This window comes from Struthio camelus, chromosome Z, assembly GCF_040807025.1.
Source record: "Struthio camelus isolate bStrCam1 chromosome Z, bStrCam1.hap1, whole genome shotgun sequence".
Classification (NCBI taxonomy): Eukaryota; Metazoa; Chordata; class Aves; order Struthioniformes; family Struthionidae; genus Struthio; species Struthio camelus.
In genome coordinates, this window is record NC_090982.1 from 34,361,997 (window position 1) to 34,384,884 (window position 22,888).

General features: G+C 35.7%; 1 protein-coding gene across 3 annotated transcripts in view; it reads right to left on the reverse strand.

Moving 5' to 3' along the window:
• CNTNAP4 (contactin associated protein family member 4) overlaps positions 1-22,888 on the reverse strand; it is a 235,562-nt gene that overhangs the window by 46,754 nt on the left and 165,920 nt on the right. For 2 of the 3 annotated variants that reach the window (XM_068928377.1, XM_009680986.2), the window contains exons 9-13: positions 20,246-20,395; positions 13,530-13,692; positions 9,237-9,343; positions 6,325-6,444; positions 2,069-2,266 (exon numbers count right to left, since the gene is read on the reverse strand). In XM_068928377.1, the coding sequence (XP_068784478.1) occupies positions 2,069-2,266; positions 6,325-6,444; positions 9,237-9,343; positions 13,530-13,692; positions 20,246-20,395 (738 nt within the window). The remainder of the gene's footprint in view (positions 1-2,068; positions 2,267-6,324; positions 6,445-9,236; positions 9,344-13,529; positions 13,693-20,245; positions 20,396-22,888) is intronic. The other variant, XM_009680987.2, reaches the window with a different exon arrangement.

The window sequence follows — 22,888 nt, forward strand, 5'->3', positions numbered from 1 at the left end:
GCCAATACGCTCCAGAGGGCCACGCAAACTCACAGCGTGTGCTGCTGATAGGGTTTAGATGCTGAAAACAGCATCTATTTCTGTATATACTGTTGAGATGGAGCACACTGATCATTGAGTGCCTTGAAAAATGAGTACCAGTACATATATTTTGGAAAAAAAAAAAAAAAACCAACACTTTTTCCTCCCCCTCGTAGCTAGCGCTCCAAAAGCACAGAGCAGCCGGCGTTCCACAAGGACGCATCGGCTTCTTCCCCCAGGAGCTCCCCCTAGGCTTCCCGTTAGCACGAATGAATGGCTCAAAGAGGGTCTAGCCTTACCGAATCTTCTCCCACGGTCACTACACTTGGAAAGGGCACATCTAAATCCCAGAATGTAAAAATTCTGAATCTGATTTTAAAGAAGTGATTGAATTAAGAATGCTAAAAGGAGAGAAGGAAAAGTTAATACACCCTCTGAAAAGTTAGAAAAATGTGGCTCTGGCTGCTTTGAAATGGGGTGAGGAAGATGAATCCTAAATCTGTTTTTACAAGTATTTCGTATCTCAACCCTATCAGAAAACTCAGCATTGACTTTTATTAGAAGTGTCAGTAAAGAAGCCAAGATTGAACTTCGTTAGACACATTCTCTTACCTTAGTGCTCTCTGTTTCACAATTGACTGAAATCCAGTCTTCGGAGGAAGGTAAAGTTGTATTTGTATTCTGTGTTAACTGCGTTATTCTGCTTTAACTAAGAATGATTTTAGAAAATCTACAGAACTCATAAAGAAATTTCATATGCCTCTTTACTCTTAGTATTCAAAATTCTAAATACTGGATGATTTAGCATAATTGACTTGTACTCCTTTAGCTTTCTGGCAAAACCTGTATTTCTGTGCAATGTCAATGGACTCCAAAAAAAGTAGACAATCCTGCTGGTGGGGGTTTCTCCCTTCTTTCTTCTCTGACCAAAATTTTTCCATGACTTCCAGCCTCAAAATGATGAATTCAGATTTTTTTTTAAACTCTTACTCTGTAAGGCATTTAATAGCTAAAAAATATGAAATACCTAGAAAGCACGATCTTGAAACCTTCTGTTTGGTATCAGTTGGGCTTTTGAACACCTAAGCATTGCTTGAAGTTGGAATCCATACATAAAGGGAGGATTGGTGGAAGCTTATGTCCATAATATAAATAAGGAGGAAGAATAAATATGGAAAAGGCTTTAGAGAGTGAACCAGAGATTACGCGGTTAAAAGGCCTCCTCTCTGTCCTTGCTCTGCAATTAGAAAAGAATGCCAAGAAACAAATGTACAGCAAAGTTTCAGAGTTTCTAGCAGACAAGATAACCAATCCAGCTTAGTTTTGCACGAGACATAAAAAAATGGGATTTTTGTTTTCCCTAAATTATTTTCTAGTATTTAAAATGGATTTTCACATTTAATAGCAGATATGCATCAGTGCGAGTTAAGATGTAAACTTTACTACCTAAGTTTATTTAAGCGCATCAGAGGATCTCTAGTAATTTTTCTCTTAAACTAAACGTATTTTCGCCATTCATCCACATTTTAGCTATAATCTTTTTCTGGGACTGCTTATGTCGGACAGCAGAAATTTAATATCATCAATGTTTTATTTACTAATGTCAAATTACTGAAGAATAAGTGTTCAAAATTATGCAATAAGCTTCTACTGGTATTTATGCTCTACTTAGTTTGTGTTCTTTTAAGTAGATATTTCCTCAAAAATTAGCAATTCCATAAAGACCCCTGAAAAGGAGGCCAATAGGACTTTATTAATAATAACCTCTGTTAATTTAAGAGAATGACAAAGGCAACTAACTTTGAGAGTACCTAATACTGTGAATGAAGATCATCATAAACTAACATTTGTGTTTTTCTGGTTCAAATACCTCTATCTAGCAGCTTACAGGAATTTAAGTATTAGATTAGATATTTAAAGTTGTTTAAACTCTGCAGTGGCAAAATTCCATAACCTTATAGCTATAGTAGTCAGTATAGTATAGCTATAGTAGTCAGTAAAATAAAATGCACTATGCAACATAATAAGATTTGTTTGCTTTACTTACCCTGTTTATCTAAAAGCCTCGACTTTTTGCAGTGGTAAGCAAGCTCCTGCTCACAGTGTTCTGCATGGTTAATTGTAGCCTGAAGCTGGTCTAGGCTGGCAGAGTACTTGAAAAACACAGTGTGTGGGTTCTCGCGATTAGCACTTTTGACTCTGGTTAAGTTCGTGTTGTTGTGATGTATAATTGTCCACGTTGTATCTTGCAAAACATATGTGAAAAGTAATAAAGAATGTGAAAGAATTACTAAAGTTAGTAATGGAAGGAGAATGTGTGACAAAAGCTACCAAAGTTTAAAGTAACATTTCTGATCCCCCCAAAAAGGCTTTTGGGCATGTGAAACAAAACATACCTCACCGAGCAAAATGAAAACAATTAATCGTTATTTCTATTTATAAGTAGATTGCCATGACTGTAACAGGTATTCAGCCTGGGAAGGAAAAAGTAAGTGAAGACAGCCATATACTTGTCTTTGAAATAAGGCATATTCTATATAGAGAAATGCAAAGAAAGTATAGAAAAATAATATTTATTATTGTTACTTCTCTCAGGCAGGCTTAAACTTTTCATAAAATAACATTAAATTCTATCCTAGATTCTACCTACATTACATTTGTCATTATACTTTTGAATTAATTTAGTTTGTCTGACAAAATAGCCTACACCCTTTCGCTGTTATACAAAGACGGAAAAATAGCTTCCAGATATTGCATTTACAATAAAACTTAGATTATATGAAGGTTTTTCTAGCCATCTAAAATCAAAGAGTAGTCATTAGTTGACATACTATTCAAAATCTATATTTAGTCAAGGCCTAAGAATTTCAGGACTCAATAACTTTCAAAGTTCAACAGATAGTAGGTTCAAAACACCTGAGGTAGTACTGATGTACGATAACCACTATGATGTTCCCACTTGCTCAGTGCTGGAACGTGATGAAACACCAGTTCAGGTACTGAGCAGTGCATTTTCCTAAAAAATACATACTGCTCATTATTCGCTCAGATACTGCTGGGTAAGACAGTTCTCTACTATATTATATTGTGTAGACAGGCCTAATGATTCATTTAAACCAGGGTCATGCACAATATTGCCAAAATATTACTTGTAGTAGCAACTGATTTGTGTCTGAGAAGTACTTTTTCCATAAACCCCTAGCAAATATATTCCAAACATTCTTTCTAGAAAAATATCTTCCAGAGTAAGGCTCTTGCAATGAAAGAGCAAGAAAGACTTACATGTGAGTAGAAATATAATTCAAATAATTGAATGATACAGTATACTGTGTGTTTGTAAAAGGTATATGTTTACTATATGGATATGCACAGTCTGCTGAGAAATGAACTTTCTCCAACTTGGACATATCCCTCTACACTAGGGAACAAGACAGAGAGTACATCAGCGACCTTTCAGTTATAGTTGTACCTCTCAAATATTTTTACATTAAAAGCTTTCTTTCAACTTTCTACAGCAAGGATGGAAAGCATTTTTAATTGTAAAAGCTTACAATGCAAAACAAACAAATCAAGACCTCACTTTAATGTTGCAATACTGATATAAAGTCACTACTTTACAATCTATTAGGCGCCATAGGGTAAATATTGTGCATTTACTTTAGGACAAAAGAAGATAATTTTTCTACACAGTGAGACATACAGAGCACGAAACTGGCTGGCACCACAGTAGAAGAAGGCATTGCTCACTATATCTTAAAGTTCCCTTACAGAGAAGTGTAAAAGCTGTTACTCTGCTTGGTAGTACAAAGATTAAACATTCCTTGTCCCCTGAAATATAAATTGGCTTAAATAGAGGTGGCCAATAAAGGCCACATGTAAAAATATTATTCTGCTTTTTTGTAGCTTGGCTAAACCCCCTCACACTGTGAAAAGAGAAGCATCAGTAATGCTTTTACGACAATCTAACTCATCTAAGTAAATATACTTCCAGGTAGGGATGAGTAAGCGTCTGGCTGAAGTCAACTTGTGTCAAGTCAAGCCTACACTCACGTTCACCATATTCTGGTGACTTAACGAGGAGTAATTTAAGTGGATATAAGAAATATTATTTTTTCTAACTAATAAAATATTAATATTAATAACATTCTAATATTAATATTTATAACTATTTAATAGAGTTTTACTTTATTTCATTTGCTTCCTACAGGCTACACATAGCTGACACTAAACGATTTTTATAGTAAAAAAAAACTGATGGCTACTTAAAGGACACTATTCATCAGAAAAATCAAAGGAAACATCAAGATGTGATCCCTGTTCAAGAAATATTATACTAAAAGGAGTCTCTTCATGCAGTTTCATTATCCTTCTTGTAAGATTTTGACCAAATTATAGAATTTTATTAAGTATATGCTCATGGTATCAAAAAGCAAGTAGCTGAAAGCATAACAAACTTGGATTTCTTTTTGTACACACACTCACACACACACAGATACAAAAATATTCTGAACATAAAAATTCAAAGCCAAGCAGGTCAGCCATCCCACTCATTTCCACGTCCCTAAAGGTACAAAGGAAAAAGAAAGGCTGGCCACTGAAAAGTTTGGTCACCTAAAAGGGCACTTTGAACAGCAGCCTTTTCATTTTGAAGCTGACCTCCAAGACTGAAAATGAGGAAAGGCAGCTCTCTGCCAGCTGCCCAAGAATAAAAGCCACATGAATGTCAAAGACAAGACAGGGCTGCAAGAAATGTGGGCATCTGCCTTCCCTGCCTCTGGTGGGAAAAGGGAATACCAGTCATGAAGAATCTGGGAAGGAAACAAATATAGAAGATTCATCCTGTCAGGTTGCATCGCGAGATGAAGAACTGATCAATGAGGTTTGCTTAATGTGGTGAATAAGGAGCGACTGAGGGAAACAGGAACAGCTGCTCATGGACACACAAGGATAAATCAGACACTACACTGTACCTCAGAGGGCTAGACCTAGTTTTGAAAAATAGTCATCTTTTTGCCATAATTCTTTGGTCTCTTTCCATCTCACAGCACACACGTATTTCTTTTCAAGGGCCTGTGCTAATCTGAAGCATGCCCACTATAAGTATGCACAGTTTACTTTACAAGCCAAAGTCAGGAGCGGAGATGGGGAGACTAGCACTGATTGAGAGAAACAATTCTACCATTTCAGTATGTATAGTAAATATTCTTTAGATTGCTGTGAAAATCAACCAACGTCATTGGAAGGCACAGCCCTACCAGTTTCTCAGGAAATAAACTTGATCATGATTCTTTTCTCCTAATATGTGAAAAAAGTTGTTTATGAAACAAACATACAATATTTAAAAAATCAAAAGATTATTATAAGCTTTCAAAATCAAGTTCTCAACAGTCTGGACACACCCACACCAAATTCATCCATAGCTCAACTAGGTAAGCTTTTAAACAGTTAAGGCTCTGGGAAAGCCTCTTTTCATAAAATGTATTTTTGTCACATGAAATAATGAAATATTTCCATTATTTTGGCTGGAAAGCAATCCAGGTAAATAAGAAGCTAATTAATAAGAAAAGAAAACAGACGCAAATGAAATAATATTAAACTGCAAAAAGGTGTTTAAATTATGTAAGCTTAACTGAAAGGACATGTATCAATAAGCATATGCAGACAACGTCAACTGGTTTGTTAAAAAGCTGAATGACAACAAACCCAGATGCCTAAAACTTCTAGTGACAGAAACGATCACAGGCAAAGAACGGGGTGCAGAAAAGTAGGACAAGTGCTTGGAAGTAAGGCTGTAAGAATCCAACTGGTGGAATTTACCTTTTTCAAAAGATCTACTAGCATTTCGAAAGACAAAGTTCAATGTCTGTATTCCTCATAACAATGGAAGTTCAGTTCTGAATTACAATTGGGCTAGCAGGCAGAAAATCAGTAATTTTCTCATAAAACATAAATTATCTCTCATTTCCTTAAATGTCCTTAGAGATGCTCTAACTTCAATTAAGATAAAGCTACCCCTCCTGAAAATGATCTATTATGAAATTCCCCCCAAATGGGACATGCCCCATTTATGCAGAACACAACAGGAACCCAGCATTAGCTTCACAGCCTGAATCCTGTTATTACTTAAATTTCTCTGCCTAATTCCTTGCTCAGTACTCCGAGCTAAGGAGTCACCTTCATTTTGCTGTGCCTATATACATTAAACTTATGAGCTACAGAGGCTTCTTACTTGATAAATTGTGTTTCAGTATAATGAGCATGCATACAGACCGAACCGCGAGTTAAGGAAGTTTATCACCTCACCTGTCATATTACAGTATACAAGAAATGGTCCCAAGGGGCCACTTCCATCTGAATCAATATTGTAAAAGCCTGAAGTGTTCCCTCTGTGCTTATAGGCTTCGCACGATTGCTCATAGATTGCTGTAAAAGAACACATTCCATCACAAATGTAATAGCATCATTTTACATTTTATTCAGAGAAGAAAAGCAAAGTGTATGGCCTGTATATGGGGAAAAGAAGAGATTTTTGTTCACAGCTAAGGAAAACAGAAGAAATCACACAGTGAAAACTATGCATTTTATTTGCATTTGTAAAGATCATTTAGTGTTCTTTAAAGGGGAGATCTAAAAGGGCATTTTAAAGCATTTTCTTCTGCATTTCGAACTAGAAATTTCAGGGAGAAAACAGCAGAATGAACTACCCCAATTGATTCAGACTTTTTTTATTACATATATCAAAAGGCAAGAAGTATTTCTAGATGTTCTGATGGTCTCCTGGCAATTTTTGGCTTGTGCACTTCTTATTTTCTTCTTGTTCTAGACAGCAGGGCAAATGACTTGTCTGAGACTGCAGAAAAAGGACTAAATAAGCAAAGACAAAATGACAGCTCCTCAGTCCCACGTCACGTATACTTTATATCTGTTAAGGACTGATGAAAAATCTATGACAACTTCCTTATGATCGAAACCCTAGGAATGGGACTTCTGAGTCCATCTTTGTAATTAAACAGAAAGGAACCACTGATAGCAGCTCCACAGCTAGACCATTTTAACTTAACTTCTTGTTTAGCCAAACCATTGCTACCGAGCAGTCAGGCTATGCTGGTCTTTCTTTTCAAAATTATACTGTGCATTTCGTCAACCAATTAACTGTTACCAAAATTTGCAAATGCACTGTCAAAAAAAAATAGTTATCTTCAAAAAAAAAAAAAAAGGCTACAAGGGTTACGTAGATAATAACACACTGAGTAAGAATTATGAATAGTCAAGAAGGTTTTTGTCTATATAAATCCAGAGTATTAAAATAAATGGAAGATTAAGAAGTACTACTAAAATAAACCAAAAGAGATGCTGTTTTTTTAAGAAGAAGCTAGTGTTTAGACAAATACCATTTCTTCATAATTTTTGGCTGATGGTTACTGACATTATATGGTGTCCCCTATTAAAAAAAAAAGTAAACATTTCATTCACTGAAGACTGCTTACCCAATGACCTCAAATAGACACTTACAGTCCCTTACAGTAAGTGATCTTTGCTGAATTTGAAGCATTACAAAAGAGATCATGTTCAGTTACATGCTACCCATTTTGCCTTTTGTCCCAGGAATGTGAACACGTAGAAGATTTTTAGTAACATAGTAATTCATTTAATAATATTTCCAGACCAGTAGCTCATTTCTAGGCTTATAACTAAAAGAGTATTTATTTGAGAAGGAGCATATTTTGCTTTTGAAATTGCATGGAAGTATGACAACGTGGACAAAACCTTCCCAAGATTGTTAAGTTGAACCCATTAATAAAATCACTGCAATCAAGTACTAACAGGAATATATTTTATACCCATAAATACTGCATTTTATTAATAATAGATAAGCATTCCAGAAAACATCAATATTTATTTTTCAGCACTGAATAACATATTCCTAGATTTCACACAGAGAACCATTTGGAAAAGATGGTCTCCATCTGACCTCATAGATGTCACCAATTTTTTGAATAAACGGTTTTTCAAATTATAATGAAACAAATCATATTCATCTTCAGTTTGGGTGTGTCCCTAGCTTTACACCATACACTGTGCTATTCAAAAGCATCTCTACTATTGATGTCTTTTCCTTGATACAAGAATTTACCCTTTCTTAAACATCTCATATCTGCCCCTGCATTCTTTACAACTCAGGTAATATAGAAGAAGTAGGCGCTGCTGTTGACCCTGTACAAGTGATATTTTAATACGCAGTCTTTTGAGAATCAGTGATTTTTAAAAATATCCTAGTATAAAGACATACATTCTTTTTATAAAACACGCCAACAAAGACTTTATAAATTGTGTAGGGCAAATTTTCTCTGGACACATTTATTTATTTTGATGATATGATAAAGAGGGCATATTTTGGAATTTTAAAAAATTACCTGTACTTTTTTTAATAACGTAAAGGTTATAGCTATTATAGGTAAATATAATCAAGGCCAGGGTAATAATTTATTCTGCTACCCCAAACATGCTTAAAGCAGTACAAATGTGGAGCATCACCTGTGAAATTAGTTCAATAACTTTCAATTAGTTTAAGATAAAGATCAAAGTACAGTCATAGGACTGAGCAGATTAACTATATGTCTTTGTTCACTTCTGTTTTCTGAATATGTCCTCTTCCCTCTTTTCTGTTTTTCCTGAAAAAGTTTTTACCTACAATTAATACCAAATTTTGTGAAAGATCACTATATGATGTCCTCAGTATCGACCATCTCCTTTTTATTTATGCCACCTTTGTTCCAGTCACCCTGCTGCATCCTTCTCCTAATCTATTCCCTAATTCAGCAAATTATAGACATGCGCTTAAAATTTAGCATGTGATGACATTTACGCATGCATGTAGTCCCACTGTCTTAGAAAATAAAAATACATTATTTGTTATGATGAATAAAAATTAAACACATTTATAAATGATCTTCTGATTCAGAGAGCAGAATGTTCAACAACAGGAGAATACTGACCATCTTGTGCAAATTACAAAAAACACGGCACAAAAAGAGACACCCCGTAAATCTTTCAACAGAATTTTGAATTTTCCAGGCCTTTTCTCAAACCAAGTTACGAATATTTACATGACTGAAAGGTCTTGTAATACATATGATGAAAACAAAGGTGTATTCTTGGAGAAGAAGAATATCTATTCGAAACAAAATCATAGTCAGAAAACATCTTAGACTTACAATAATGGCAAGTAGCTCCCTTGTAACCGGTATTGGCACAGCTGCAGTAGAAGCTGTTCCAGGATTGTGAGCACTCACCACCGTGTTCACAGTAATTAGGCAAACACCTAAACGAAAAATAAGTAAGCCTATTCACTCTTTTCCTTTCTCTGACATTGCACTCATATTTACGCAAAAAGAAAAGAAATATAATAATATAAAGGATGTCTTCAGGCATGTCGAGGAAGATGTCAATATGATTACTACAAAATTAATTAAATAAAATTTCCCTTCACATTCCCCCCTATTCCTACTGACTATCATAAATATACTAATTATGCAATAAACCTGAGAAAACTGAAATAATTAAAGTGTAACATGCATAATTATTACTTAATGCCAATCAATTAACTATAATTTAATACAGAATGATAAACCAATGAAAAATGTGCATGCTGATAATTCACTGGTAAGTTTTGTAACAGATGTGATTTCTTCAAGTGGATGAATCACAACAAAGTAGCATCACAGCAGGTTGCTTTCTATTCTTCTAAAAATCACAGAAAAATACAAAATGATCCCATACCAAATACAGTTGACCACTGCTCCTCAGAGTTATTTCCTATTATAAACTTGTGGCTATTTCCTATTCTAGAAAGGATAAAAATACTTTAGTATGTCAGCTCCACCACAAGAGGTAGCTATTGGTAAAAAAAGAAAGCCATTTTTCATGCTGGTAATATGAGTGTAATTCTGGTGAAACCACACTGATTTTGGTGGCTTTCTTCTGGATTTACAGTGGTTGACTATGAAGCAGATTTGCCCATAACTGTTTTACGATTAAGACTGCAGCACTCTCCCCAGGTATAAACTATTGCACAAGAAGAAATAAAGTTATATTTTCAATAACCACAACTGAAAATGCTGCATTCTTCAACTGATTGTTTACAAGCTTTTCACCTTGGAAATTAGTTAAATAAAATTTGGATTACAGTGTGTTTACAGAAGATATAGCTCAGGATGTACAAAAATTCATTATTCGTTATTAACCACAAAAAAGAAGACAGGCCAGCCAATATTCACAGGTCTGTAAATTTATTTTTAATTCATTCAAGAGATCTTAGAAAGGTATCAGTTTAAGAGAGTAAAAGTCCAGCAGTTCCCACATCTACCCTACGTATATTCCAGGCCTTTCTACATCTACTGCTACTAAAGCTCAATGAATTTTATCTTTCTTTTATATTTATAAACAAAGATAAGAAGAGGTTTGCAAAGAGGAAAAAAAATGTAAGCAGGTGTACAGCAATACAGGTCACTACGTTTCAAGGAAATAAGTGACATTTTTCCCAGTGAAAGAGCTGATCATGTTGGAATATCTAAGAAGCCCTGTTTTGGGTCACAAAATGAACTTTAGGCGCTGGACATCAATTCACTTTTGATGATATGTACAAATGTGGATAGTAATAACTACTAGGGTAAATATTTGATTTTGCTTTCTACGGGTATGACTCTAATTATTACAAATACACTCAGTTATTATAACTATACACTTCCTCTAATATTGTTGATACTCATAAAATACTCCATAGCTGCCATTCAGGACTTTCAGTCAATCCTCTGACAGCTGCCCCACTTGCATATGTTTCAGTCATAGTTTCCATTGTCTTATTCTTTTTTGATAAATACATCATTATTCCTACATTGCAAGTGATTTACCTGGTCTTCACTTCTATGGACTCCCTGTCTATTTTAATTCATCTTCTTAATAGTATTCACAAGATGAAAAGCTTAGATGAAATTGATGATGCTTGAGCCAACTTTAATAGAACTGAAAACAACTTGGAGTATAATTTAAATTTTTTAACAATATATTTTGTATCCTCTGTTTCACAATACATAATATAAAGCAGTCACTAATTAAGTCAAAGTGAAGCTATACAAATTACACAACTCGCAGCAACCCTGTCTAAAGCAAGATTTAGTACAGTGATTTCTCTGAAGAAACTAACTTTCTGACAAAAATTTCCAATACTTCTGGTGTAAAAGGTAATTTCTGCATGCATCACCATGTCTGCTTAAACTAAAAAGCAATGGATCAAGCATTTATCATATATTACTTGGTAATATACTTTTAAGTGCACGACATCTGCAAATGATGCATAGCTTCAGAGCGGAAGACTAATAATAATCAAAAGCTAATATTCAAAAGAGAACACTGAACCAGAACACAAATATACTTTTGTCAAAGAAGAAAAAATGAAGAATTTTATATTCCAATTATCTACTAAAGACATTTTTTGTGCACTGTTTACTATAGCTTCAGACTATTGAAAAAGATATTTTGAAAAGAACAACCAATTGCTGTAATTTTCATTAGTTTTCTTTCCTCTATCTTTAGTTAAGAAAAAAGAAAATATTTGAAAACTTCCCCATTACTAGTGTCTTTTTTTTTAAACATATAAAACCATTTCTTCTGCTTTATTTATTTATTTATTTATTGTACAATGCCCTCCTGCCAGAACATCAAAGGCAATAACTCCTGGTAGGCAATCTTATGTTTCTGTAGTAGGGTTTGATGTAATTATGACAGATTCAACTGGTATTCTCTCCTCAGAGACTAAATGTGCTAACTTTGAGGGCATTTAAAATGACGTGGTGTCCTTTAAAGTTATTTCGTCAATGGCTTATGTATAATTAGTACTTATTAAACCAATATATACTGATAAAGCAGCTGAGAGAATATTAAGGAGAAATATATAAAGAGAATTATTTGCATAGCTAAGAGGTATATAAGCAATGCAGCATTATACAGATATACAAAGAAAAGGCTGAAGTGAAGGAGTATGTGAAGAGCAATGACTGGAAAGGATCATAATAATTTTATGTATAAGAACAGGATTTGGAAGTTTATGGAACTAAGGAAATAGAAAATAAGAAAATGATAGGGGATTGTTGGTTGCTTGGTTTTAAAGAAGAGGCTAATAAATTATGCCTGAACGCTTAAATGAATGATTAAATTACTACCTATGAGGATCTTAAATCTGATAAAGCCTTTTTCTCTACATATATTGAATGTGTATATGTATATGTGTGTGTGTGTATATATATATATATGAATATGATAAATATAAACAATATACTCATTATTTTCAGTGAATTTTCTACTGCATATAGATTCAGATCACTATGCAAACAGTAACTTTTACTTGTGTTCATACAGTTTAAATGTGTAAAGCTATTATATTTAATGGTCCATTGTTTCTATTGCAAAAATCATGGATAACTCCAGAATTTGGGTGGTGCTTCAGCATTGGGAACTGGAGATGTGAAGACTCTAGTAAAGTTTCAAAGATGCAAGGATTGGAATGATAATTAATTTTTTCAGAAGAGAAATGAAAAATTACATTACTTTTTTTAATACCAGAAATTAATACCCTTACAAGTCACCTGTTAGGACTACTTCTATTTCAGACACTGAAAAACATTGATATAAGGACTGTTTAAAGAGCCATCTTTGTTTGCCATCATACTTATGTGAAGTAGAAACTAATGAATTGGAACATATATTTGTTCTCATCTTTAATTTTCTATCCTATTTTCTTTATTTTAAATGAAAAAATATTTTTTTCAGGAGAGGAATGAAAATATGGAAGAAAAATGTGAATATCTAGGACAAGTAAACAGCTTGGTGTACTATTGGATAACCAGAGGTTCAGCAACAAACCACATTTACTCATGGCATTATTAAAATAACAAGAACATATTGTGAATGAACAAATTACAAAACAAGAAAAGATAACGTGCATAAAAATATAGATCACAAGGAAAATAAAAACTTGGGGCAACCATAGATACACAGAAGACATTCTAGCATAAGAACATTTTCTCATGAATGATAGGACACACAGAATGATACAAGCTACCTGTAACAAAACTGTTTAATACACATAAGCAATTCAGCAATTTTGGCAGAGACAAAGAACATATCTTTTCAAGTGGGATTTATGGTAAGATGTAGAATTAGTTTATTAAAGAGAAACTAGAAGTTTGTTCCAGAGGAGGGGCTGCAGAGAATCAGAAACCTCAAATGATTTTAACCTCAGTTTCTCTAACTTTATGTGCAAGTGGTAATTCAGTAAATGGAAATTTTCTTTCCATGGTTGTGCTAAGTATACTAGAGTAGTTCTAGATTTATTACCATTTATGGAAGAAAAAGCAAGCAATTTAGTAAGTATTGTTTTCTTTGTTACTCAGTCAATATTTGAAACAAAACATTCAAGTAAATAAATGAATGAATAGATAAGATTTTCTTACCTGTCTGTGATGCCACATAAGTCTATCTGCAGGTCACTGAAATTGCCAAAAACATTTTGCTGAACTGAGATCATATCCACAGCTTTGTTACCAACAGAAATGAGTTGCATACACCCTTGAAAACCACCAAATGAGTTGTTACATTCAGTATTGTTTCCACAGCCTGAAACAAGTAGAAAACCTGGAGCTGAAAAAAATTATTTTATTGAAAAGGTTTATATATTCCAAAAGTAGATTGGAATTCATGATTTCCAGGTGTTGTAAACTTTGTAAGAGGAAGGTTTTAGCCAGAAGCTCTTCTGATTAGACACGATGGTGGAATAGTAAAAACAAACTTCTGCTCAGTCTTACTGCTTTAAAGTATATGCAATACCATCACTAAAAATTAGGGTAAAGGATAATGCAAACAGCAGTTCAAAACTAAGGAATGCAATCGATGTGTAAACAGACTAACTGATCTTAGTCATATATGTTAGTCTACAATACAAGGTGAACATCATTTGAACAGGATTTAAGTCACAAATCAAGACAAATAAGATATATAATGAGCTACTAAATACAGTGATCTTTACTTATCAGTATTATCTTACTGTTTCTGTCATTTTTAGTAGTATGAATGCACACATTCAGCACTAATAAAATAAAGAAATAAATTCCCCTGAAACCAGATAGAAAAAAAGCCACTGTGAGAAAGTTGCTATAGAGATAGGTAATAGTGAGACAGTTCAATAGTTCAATAGACAGTTCATAGTTAGCTGTAAGCAAGTTCAGTCATGTTGACCTTTCAGATCACCTTTTATAGGGAAAAAAGTCTACTAGTCTTTCAGCTAACTTGAAATACAAATGATAATAGGCAAGGGTAAGAACCACAGGACAGATGAGCACAGGTGACTTTATATGTATATATGCGCGCTACAGACCTCCTGATGAAGAAGAGGAAGTAGATAAAGTCTTCTTTAGGTGTCTGAAGAAAGCCTCACAGTCACAGAACTTGATATTCAAGGATGGCTTTAACAACCCCTCTGTCTACTGAAAGGGCAGTACAGCTGGGTGCAAGCCATCCAGGAGAATTCTGGAATGTACTGATGACAATTTCCTGATGCAGGTGATCGATAAACCAACTAAAGGAGATGCTCTGTTGAACCTGCTAGTCACAAGCAAGGAAGATAGAATCAGAGATGTGAAAGTTAAGGGCAGCCTTGGCTGCAGGCAGTATGAGACTGTGGGTTTAATATCCAGAGAGAAGTGATCAAGACAAAAAGCAGAATTACAACCGTGGGTTGTATTTTGGCTTGTTCAGGGACTTACTTCACAGGATCCCATGGGAAGCTGTCTTGTAGGGCAAAGGGGCCCTGGACAGCTCGCTAATTTTCAAGGACAACTCCCTCAGAACACAAGAACAGTCCATTCCCATGTGCAGAATTGAGCAAGAGTGGTAGAAGGCCAGCAAGGATAACCATGGAGCTCAACTCCATGGTTAGTGTTGACTGAGCTCAAACACTAAAAGGAAGTACACAGAAGGTGCAAGCAGGGACAGGCCATTTGAGCAAATTACAAAGGCATCACCTGTAGGTGTAGGAATGGAGTCAGGACAGCTAAAGTTCAGCTGGACATGAAACTAGCAAGAGAGGTGAAGGGCAACGAGAAAGGTTTCTATCAGTACATTGCCTGCAAAAGGGAGGCTAAGGAGAGTGTGGATCTATTGCTCAGTGGGGAAAGACACCTAGTACCAGGGGATATGGAAAGGGCAGAGCTGATCAAGACCCTTTTTGCTTGATTTCATAGGTTAAGACTTGGCTTCAGGCCTTCCAGGTCTTGGAAAGGCTATGGCGCAAATCCTCTCAGAAGCTATTTCTAAAAACATGAACAACAAGAAGGTAACTGTGAACAGCCAGCGTGGATTTACCAAGGGCAAATAACACGTGACAGACTGCATTGCTTTCTTTGATGAGATGACTGGCACTGTGGACAAGAGGCGGGCAGTGAATGTTGATAAGGTATGGGTGGATTAAGTGGATGACCAGTGTTGCAAAGTCCAGCTGGGGTCCCCTCAGGGATCTGTGCTGAGACCAATAAGTTTTAATGTGTTTGTTAATGACCTGGATGATGGGATGGAGTGCACTTTCAGCAGGTTTGCGGATGATACCAAACTGGTGGCAGTAGCTAGTATGCTGGAAGGCAAGGCTACTATTCAGATGGACCTGGACAGGCTGGATAAATGCGCCAACAGGAACCTCATGAAGTTCAGCAAGAGCAAGTAGAGTTCACTTTTATGTGAGAGAGCAACCATAATGCATGGATCTCTGCCTCGGGGTTTATAATGAGCAGATTGAGAGCTTATAGATAAGGATTAAAGGGCAGACTAACAAGGGTGACACTGTTGTGGGTGTTTACTATGGGTTACTGGATCAGGAAGAGGAAGTAGATGAGGTCTTCTACAGACAGCTGGAAGTAGTCTCATGATCACAGGCCCTGGCTCTCATGGGGGATTTAACCACCCTGATATCCTCTGGAGGGACAACATGGCAAGGCACAAGCAATCCAGGAGGTTCCTGGAGAGCACTGATGATAACCTTCTGATAGAGGTGATGGGGAGCCAACAAGGATGGGTGCACTGCTGAACCTCAAACTTACAAACAAGGAAGGTCTGGTTGGAGATATGAAGGCTGGGGGCAGCCTTGGATGCAGTGATTATGAGATTGTAGAGTTCAGGATTCTGTGAGGAGGAAGCAGGGCAATAAGTAGGATCACAGCCCTGGGCTTCAGGAGAGCTAACTTTGGCCTCTTCAGGGACCTTCTTGGGAATCCCATGGGATCAGGCCCTAGAAGGAAAAGGGGTCAAAGAGAGGTTTAATATTCAAGGATCACTTCCTCCAAGCTCAAAAAGGTGCATCTCAGTCAGTAAAAAGTTGAGCAAAGTGGGCAGGAGACCTGCATGGATGAACAAGGAACTCCTGGTAAAACTCAAACACAAGCAGGAAGTGCTTATGGAAGGTGGAAGGTGGAAGCATGGACAGGCCACTTGGGAGGAATACAGGATTGTTGTAAGAGTATGCAGGGATGTGACGAGGAAGGCCAAGGCCCATTTGGACTTTAATCTGGCAAGGGATGTCAAGGACAGCAAGAAGGACTTCTTCAAATATATCAGTAACAAAAAGAAGACTAGGGAAAATGTGAGCCTGCTACTGAATGAGGCAGGGACCTTAGTGATGAAGGATACAGAGAAGGCAGAGATACTGAATGCCTTCTTGCCTCAGTGGTTACTGCTCAGGCCAGCCCTCAAGAATCACAGACTCTGGAGACCAGAGGGAAAGTCTGGAGAAAGGAAGACTTTCCCTTGATTGAGAAGGATTGGGTTAGAGATCATTTAGGCAAATCTGACACCCACAAGTCCATGGCCCTGCTGGGATGTACCCACAAGTGCTGAGGGAGCTGGCGGATGTCATTGCTAGGCCGCTCTCCATCATGTTTGAAAGAGGTGGGCCTGTTCAGCCTGGAGAAGAGAAAGCAAAGATGAGATTTTATTGCTGTCCAAAACTACCTGATAGGAGGATACAGAGAAGATGGAGTCAGACTATTCCCAGAAACATACAGTGATAGGAAGAGAGGCAAAGAACACAAGCTGGAAATGGCAAACTCTGATCAGATATTAGGAAAAAATATTTTACCATGAGGGTGGTCAAACACAGGAATAGGTTGCCTGCAGAAACTGTGGGATTTCCATCCTTGGAGTTGTTCAAGACTTGATTAGACACAGCCCCCTGCACAATCTGACCTCATCAGACCTTTTTTGAGCAAGGGCTTGGACTAAACAACCTCTGGAGATCCCTTTCCACCTAGATTATTCCATAATTTAATGATTAATATTTTGTAAGTATATAATATTGTTGTTTATCTGTTGTATTACTGATAATGATCTGAACTGTACTGTTCACTGGAAGTTAACTACATATCGTTAATAAAGAATAAACTGCTTCGATACTGATTTAAACTATGTAAGTTGAACAGTTTTTTCCTGTGACAACTGAATACTGCATGCCAACATGTACCTGAATGTATTTTTTTTTTATCTTTCTTCTGGAGGATAATATTGCTTCAGGATGATGCAGAAGGGCAATACTCTGATCATAGATAATTCTGCATTTGGGTTCACGTCATTCAAAGAGCGTCTCACTTCATAACATTAGCAAGCAGTGACTTTTAATACATTTCTTTATTCTATAGAGCTAATGGGTACTTCCTAAAGTTCTGTAAAAACAGTGCAGAGATCCTCTTTACAGAAAAACAAAATGACAATGGAAACTTCTATATCCATTCAAATGAGTGAAAAAGAACATTAAAAGTATGCACAGATTCTCAAGAATTATAAAATAGAAAATAAGATAAGACTGTAACGAAAAAAAAAAATCATCAGTGTCTTTTTTCTGGTAAGGAACCAAACTGTTTCTAAGGAACAGTGTTTATCAACTACTTAGTATAAAGCTTTAAGAAAAACAAATCCCTTGACTTGCAAAAGTCCAAGCAGGAACGCAGTAACCCTTCAGTTTCACCACAGTTAGACAGCTCAATGACAGTTTTTAACCGCACTCTCTATACAATTCTACAAAAAATTGTTAATAAATTTTTTGTTATTTGAGGTGAAAAATCTGACACTCATTTGTGAATGAAACACAGAGTCCCTATTTTAAAAAATAAATAGCCAATAAAAACTGAGAAAGTTTACATTTTTAAAAGTTACTGTACAAAAATTTACCTCAAATTTTTTCATATTATCTTTAAAACATTGTGTCTTCTAATTCTATTACAGAAAATGTAACATACTCATTAATATTAATGTAAGTGGGGTTCCTTATAATTGTGGGCTGCGTGTTAACAAAAAAAAGAAATCTATTAATAATGACATATGCCTGATGTGCTTATTGCATTTTTAACTAATGTCTTTTTGCCCTTATAGTTGCAATGAGTTATTATTCCAAGAACTGAGAGATGCAGCATGTCCTTGATGGCATGACTAGGGTTTGTGCTGATATCATGTAATAAAGAAGACATTATATAATAAAGAATCTTCATGATAATTACACATTTTCTCAGCTAAGCATACATATTTCTCACATACTTCGCATTCCTTAAAGCAAACAAAATAACCGTTACGTCTCCCTGGACAGCTATTCTGGAAAACATGTATTCTTATTTTAACAACTAGCACACAGAAACATAGCATACATTTTAACAAAGTTAGAAAGAAATTCAAAATGCATTGTTTGCGTTTGGGCAGTGGCATAAGACATAAAATTTTAATAAACAGTTTTCTAAACTCAGAAGCTTTCTACTTGATTTTCCCCAAGTTGTGTGACATGCACAAGCTGCTGATTTGACTGTAAAGCTTAATTCTGAGAAGAGGAGGAGTGGATATGCAATTAGCACTTACAGTGTTCTTGGCATTAATATGCCCCCCAAAAGATAAATAGAAATGTCCCGCTGTATAACTTAACTGGATATGTTGCTTTTTGCAACTGCCCATATTCCTCCTGATCTGTGCACCTGTGCCATCAGCCCTGCAATAGCCATTGGTGCAAATCACATAATGAGAGATGTGGGAGCCAGGAGCAATGCAGAAAGAAAGAATTAAAAATGTTTTCTCGCTATTCAAAGCCAATATTCTATATCTTTCTCTGTTTATCATCCAGAGCAGGGCGTTCCATTATCTTTAGTAGAAAAGGCTAGATGCCAGGTCTGAAATCATCTCAAGAAGTCACATGGAAGCTCTTGTAGCTGTTCCTAGATTAAATTTCGTCTTGTGAGCATGCAGTCGTTTCACAGTCCATTTTTTCAAGGCTACTAATCTGTGGACAGTCACCTCGTCCATACTGATTCAGGGTTTTTCATGTTTGTCACTTTTCTCAGGAATCAGAATTGCTAATAAAGTGTTCTGTCATGAATTCCTAAGTTCACAAGAGACAAAGCATTTGGCTAGTGTTGAATAATGTATTCAGATACTGTTTAACATTGCTATTATGAAGTCCATTCTCAACAGATTCAGGTTCATTACAACCTGTACAACGCTACTGGTAAAAATATGTGTTTAATGACAAAGTCACATGGTGACATTCCATGGCTTGACTATGAAGGGGTTCAGATATAAATGCGTATCTCTCTAGAGAAATGGAGACATCTAAATCTAGCTTTTAGGCACAAGTAATATTCTCCAAACATAGTAAAGCGGGTGGCACAGTGATAAAAGCCAATTTTTAAAGAGTAATTTTTATGTATTGGATATGGACATAGAGAGGATTTTCGCATGAGTAAAGAAACATGCACCTTAAGTGTGAGCCCACTCGAAGATTCTCTCAGACATTGATTTAGCAATACAATGAGTGTGCAGCACGAGAGATTGTTAACCCACGTATGATTGTCTGATTGTCAGTTCAGAATCATATTTTATTATTAAAACAGCATGATATTAGAAAATTATGTTCGAAAAAGTGACTAAGGATTTAGATAGCAATTTATTTTACCCAATATTACAAAACTTGGAGGAAATGCAAACTCCCTAAACTCAGGGCAGTACCTGAAAAACATATGCTTTGAAAGATACCCAAGCTGGGCAAAGAAGACTTGGGGTAAGCCTAATCATTCTGACTCTTCGATTAGATATGTTAGGAAAACTTATTTTTAACTGTGGCATACCGCCAGCGTCAATAAGCAACATACTTTACCTCCAAAGTAGAAAGCATCCCCTGAATAAATCTGCAGAGGTATGGAGGCATGAGCAGACAAGGTCACATCACTGTCCACTATTACACTGATACGATTCCTTTTTGCAGAGAAGGATACAGAATGCCACTGGCCATTATTTAATCCGGCACCTAAAAGGTAGATAAAAAGCTGAATGAAATCCATATAACCATTATTTGTTCTACTGGCTGAACATCACAGACTTGAAAGGAGAAGAGACTATTACAGCAATCTGTAGCCTACAACTCAGGGTGATAATGAAAGAAAAAATGAATAAAGGACATAATATCTTGGGTGAAAACAGAACATTCATCTATTCATTTTCTTCATCTTCTGATAAGGAAAAATAAAAGTGCTTCAGTGAATAAGGAAAACCTGCAGTTGTAATGCCCCTAATTGTCAGTAATACATCCGTTTAATGCAGTTACTATAAGTGTCCTCTCAGCCTGAGAAGGTTATCATTAAGACATCATGGTGATGGCTGATACAGTATTTTAAACATTACACACTTTTTTACTGCACTATTACAAGGGAGTTCTTCATCTTTTAATACCAAAGGCAGTCATTATATTACATCCTAGTAAAGTAGCAAAATTCTATAAATGCTAAAAGCTTCAGCAATCATTATGTCAATGTCACAAGATTTTTTTTTTCAGTTGTCTATTTTACATGAAATGCATGCATACATTTTGGAGCTATTTGCCGAGGGTTTAGCCTCTAACACAAATTTTTGCTACCTCTAGATGAGTAAGTATATGATGCCACAAAATAATAAATCTAGTCCTGATTCCAGAAAGCACTTACATATACACATTTACATACATTTTATTCAGGGCAGCATTTAAGAACATTATTATCTTTAAGTAAGTGCCTTAAGTCAGTTAAGTTCTTGAGTGCTGTTTGAATAGGGATGCTTCTTTTAGGAAGGAACTGAGAATACCACCTTAGAATTAGGTAATGTCTTTTCTGAACTGCTGAGTGTCTCTGATTTGTGATCTTTTATTCTTCTCTTGAAATTTCATGCATTTGTATACTCCTCTCTAGAATTTGTTGGTATTCTGGAAAATATCCTACCGTTTAATGGAATTGTTCAGAACAGAAAGATAACAAACAAAATAGAAAGGTGAGAAGGTTCAAATAGCTAAATTTCAGCATAACTAGGATCCATATATTGTTAACTACCGCAGAATAAACAAGTCAGATCAACATACAATCATCAGATAAATGCTAGAATTGCATTAGAAATGGAGATATGTGATCTTTCAGAAAATGTCTCTAATACATTGAATACAATAATAGACACATACAAACTTTCTATTGTTTGTTTCTCTACTTCAGCCAGTATTATGGAACATACGAAGAAACCTTATCCTCTAGTAACACTAAAATTTTGCTCTGTCCCTAACCTGAGTAGTAGTATATGAAAATTATGGCCAATATATAATTTTATCTCTATGTGGCCCTTTCAGGAACAATTCTCCTTTCAAATGTAACACCAGAAAACGTGGGCCTTATTCACAAGTATTCTGGCAGCATTTTGGCAATTACTTATTTTGGCTGCAATCTTCCATGAGATGTGGTATTTTAAGGAGGCATATATTCCATGTCCTATCTCCCGGCAGCAGGAACAGTACATTTATGTTCAGGGTGAATAATTAAGGAACAGTTAACATCAATTAATTGATAGGTGGGTTTTCTACTTCTGTAAACCTCCCTATTAATGATATTTATAGAGATGGACTTTTTATTAAAAGAAAAATTTGAAACCTTCTTATAGTATAATAGTAAAGCTATTACAGCTGGCTGCCAAAAGGTCACCCACAGAAGGGTAATCTTTTGGCAAAAAGGATTTATATAGCCCTACAGGCAATGTGGAGGGAGTGACTGCAGTTTTCCTACATTTTCAAGGTCTCAAACTGCTGAAGAAGTCCCTTTGGTCTGGTGGCAGTCAATATAACTTACTGTAGCCTTCAGGCTAGTGTATTTTATGTTAGGGCTGGCATAGTACTGAGCTAAGGATCAAGTAAATGCCTTAAAGCCTAGAACTCGAGCTCTAGGTATATTTTCATTATGTAATCTGTTGCAGCTCCACAGACATTTAAAAAACAGAGTAGATAAAGCACTAGAAAAATATTACTGCTGCCTTGCAGTATCAGGGGCATAGATGAGTCACACTTTACACTGAAGTTTTTAGACTTCATAGGTGTTATTATATATCTCTCCTATTATTTTTTAGTACTATTTTACAGCTAGAACTCATAAAATATATCAAAGGGTTTTACTAACTTCAAATCAAAAACTAACAAAGAATCACAAACAGATAAAGCATCTATAGGTCTTTTATACCACTTTCAGCCTCAGTGAACTATAGATTCTTTTATCAAAGATGCCACAGGTATGCTAAAACAGTGAATATGAGTAAGGTATTTTTTGAAGGCACAGTAGATTAAACCTGAGAAAGGCTGTATCCCAATTTGCAGTAGTTTAATCAGTTTTCTTATACAAATCACTGTAGAATGGTCCCCCAATAAGAAAAAAATTGTAAAGTGCACACAGAGTATAACACCACTTGTAACATTGTATCTTTGGGATTAACTAGTTTTATAGAAGAAGAAGATTCATAC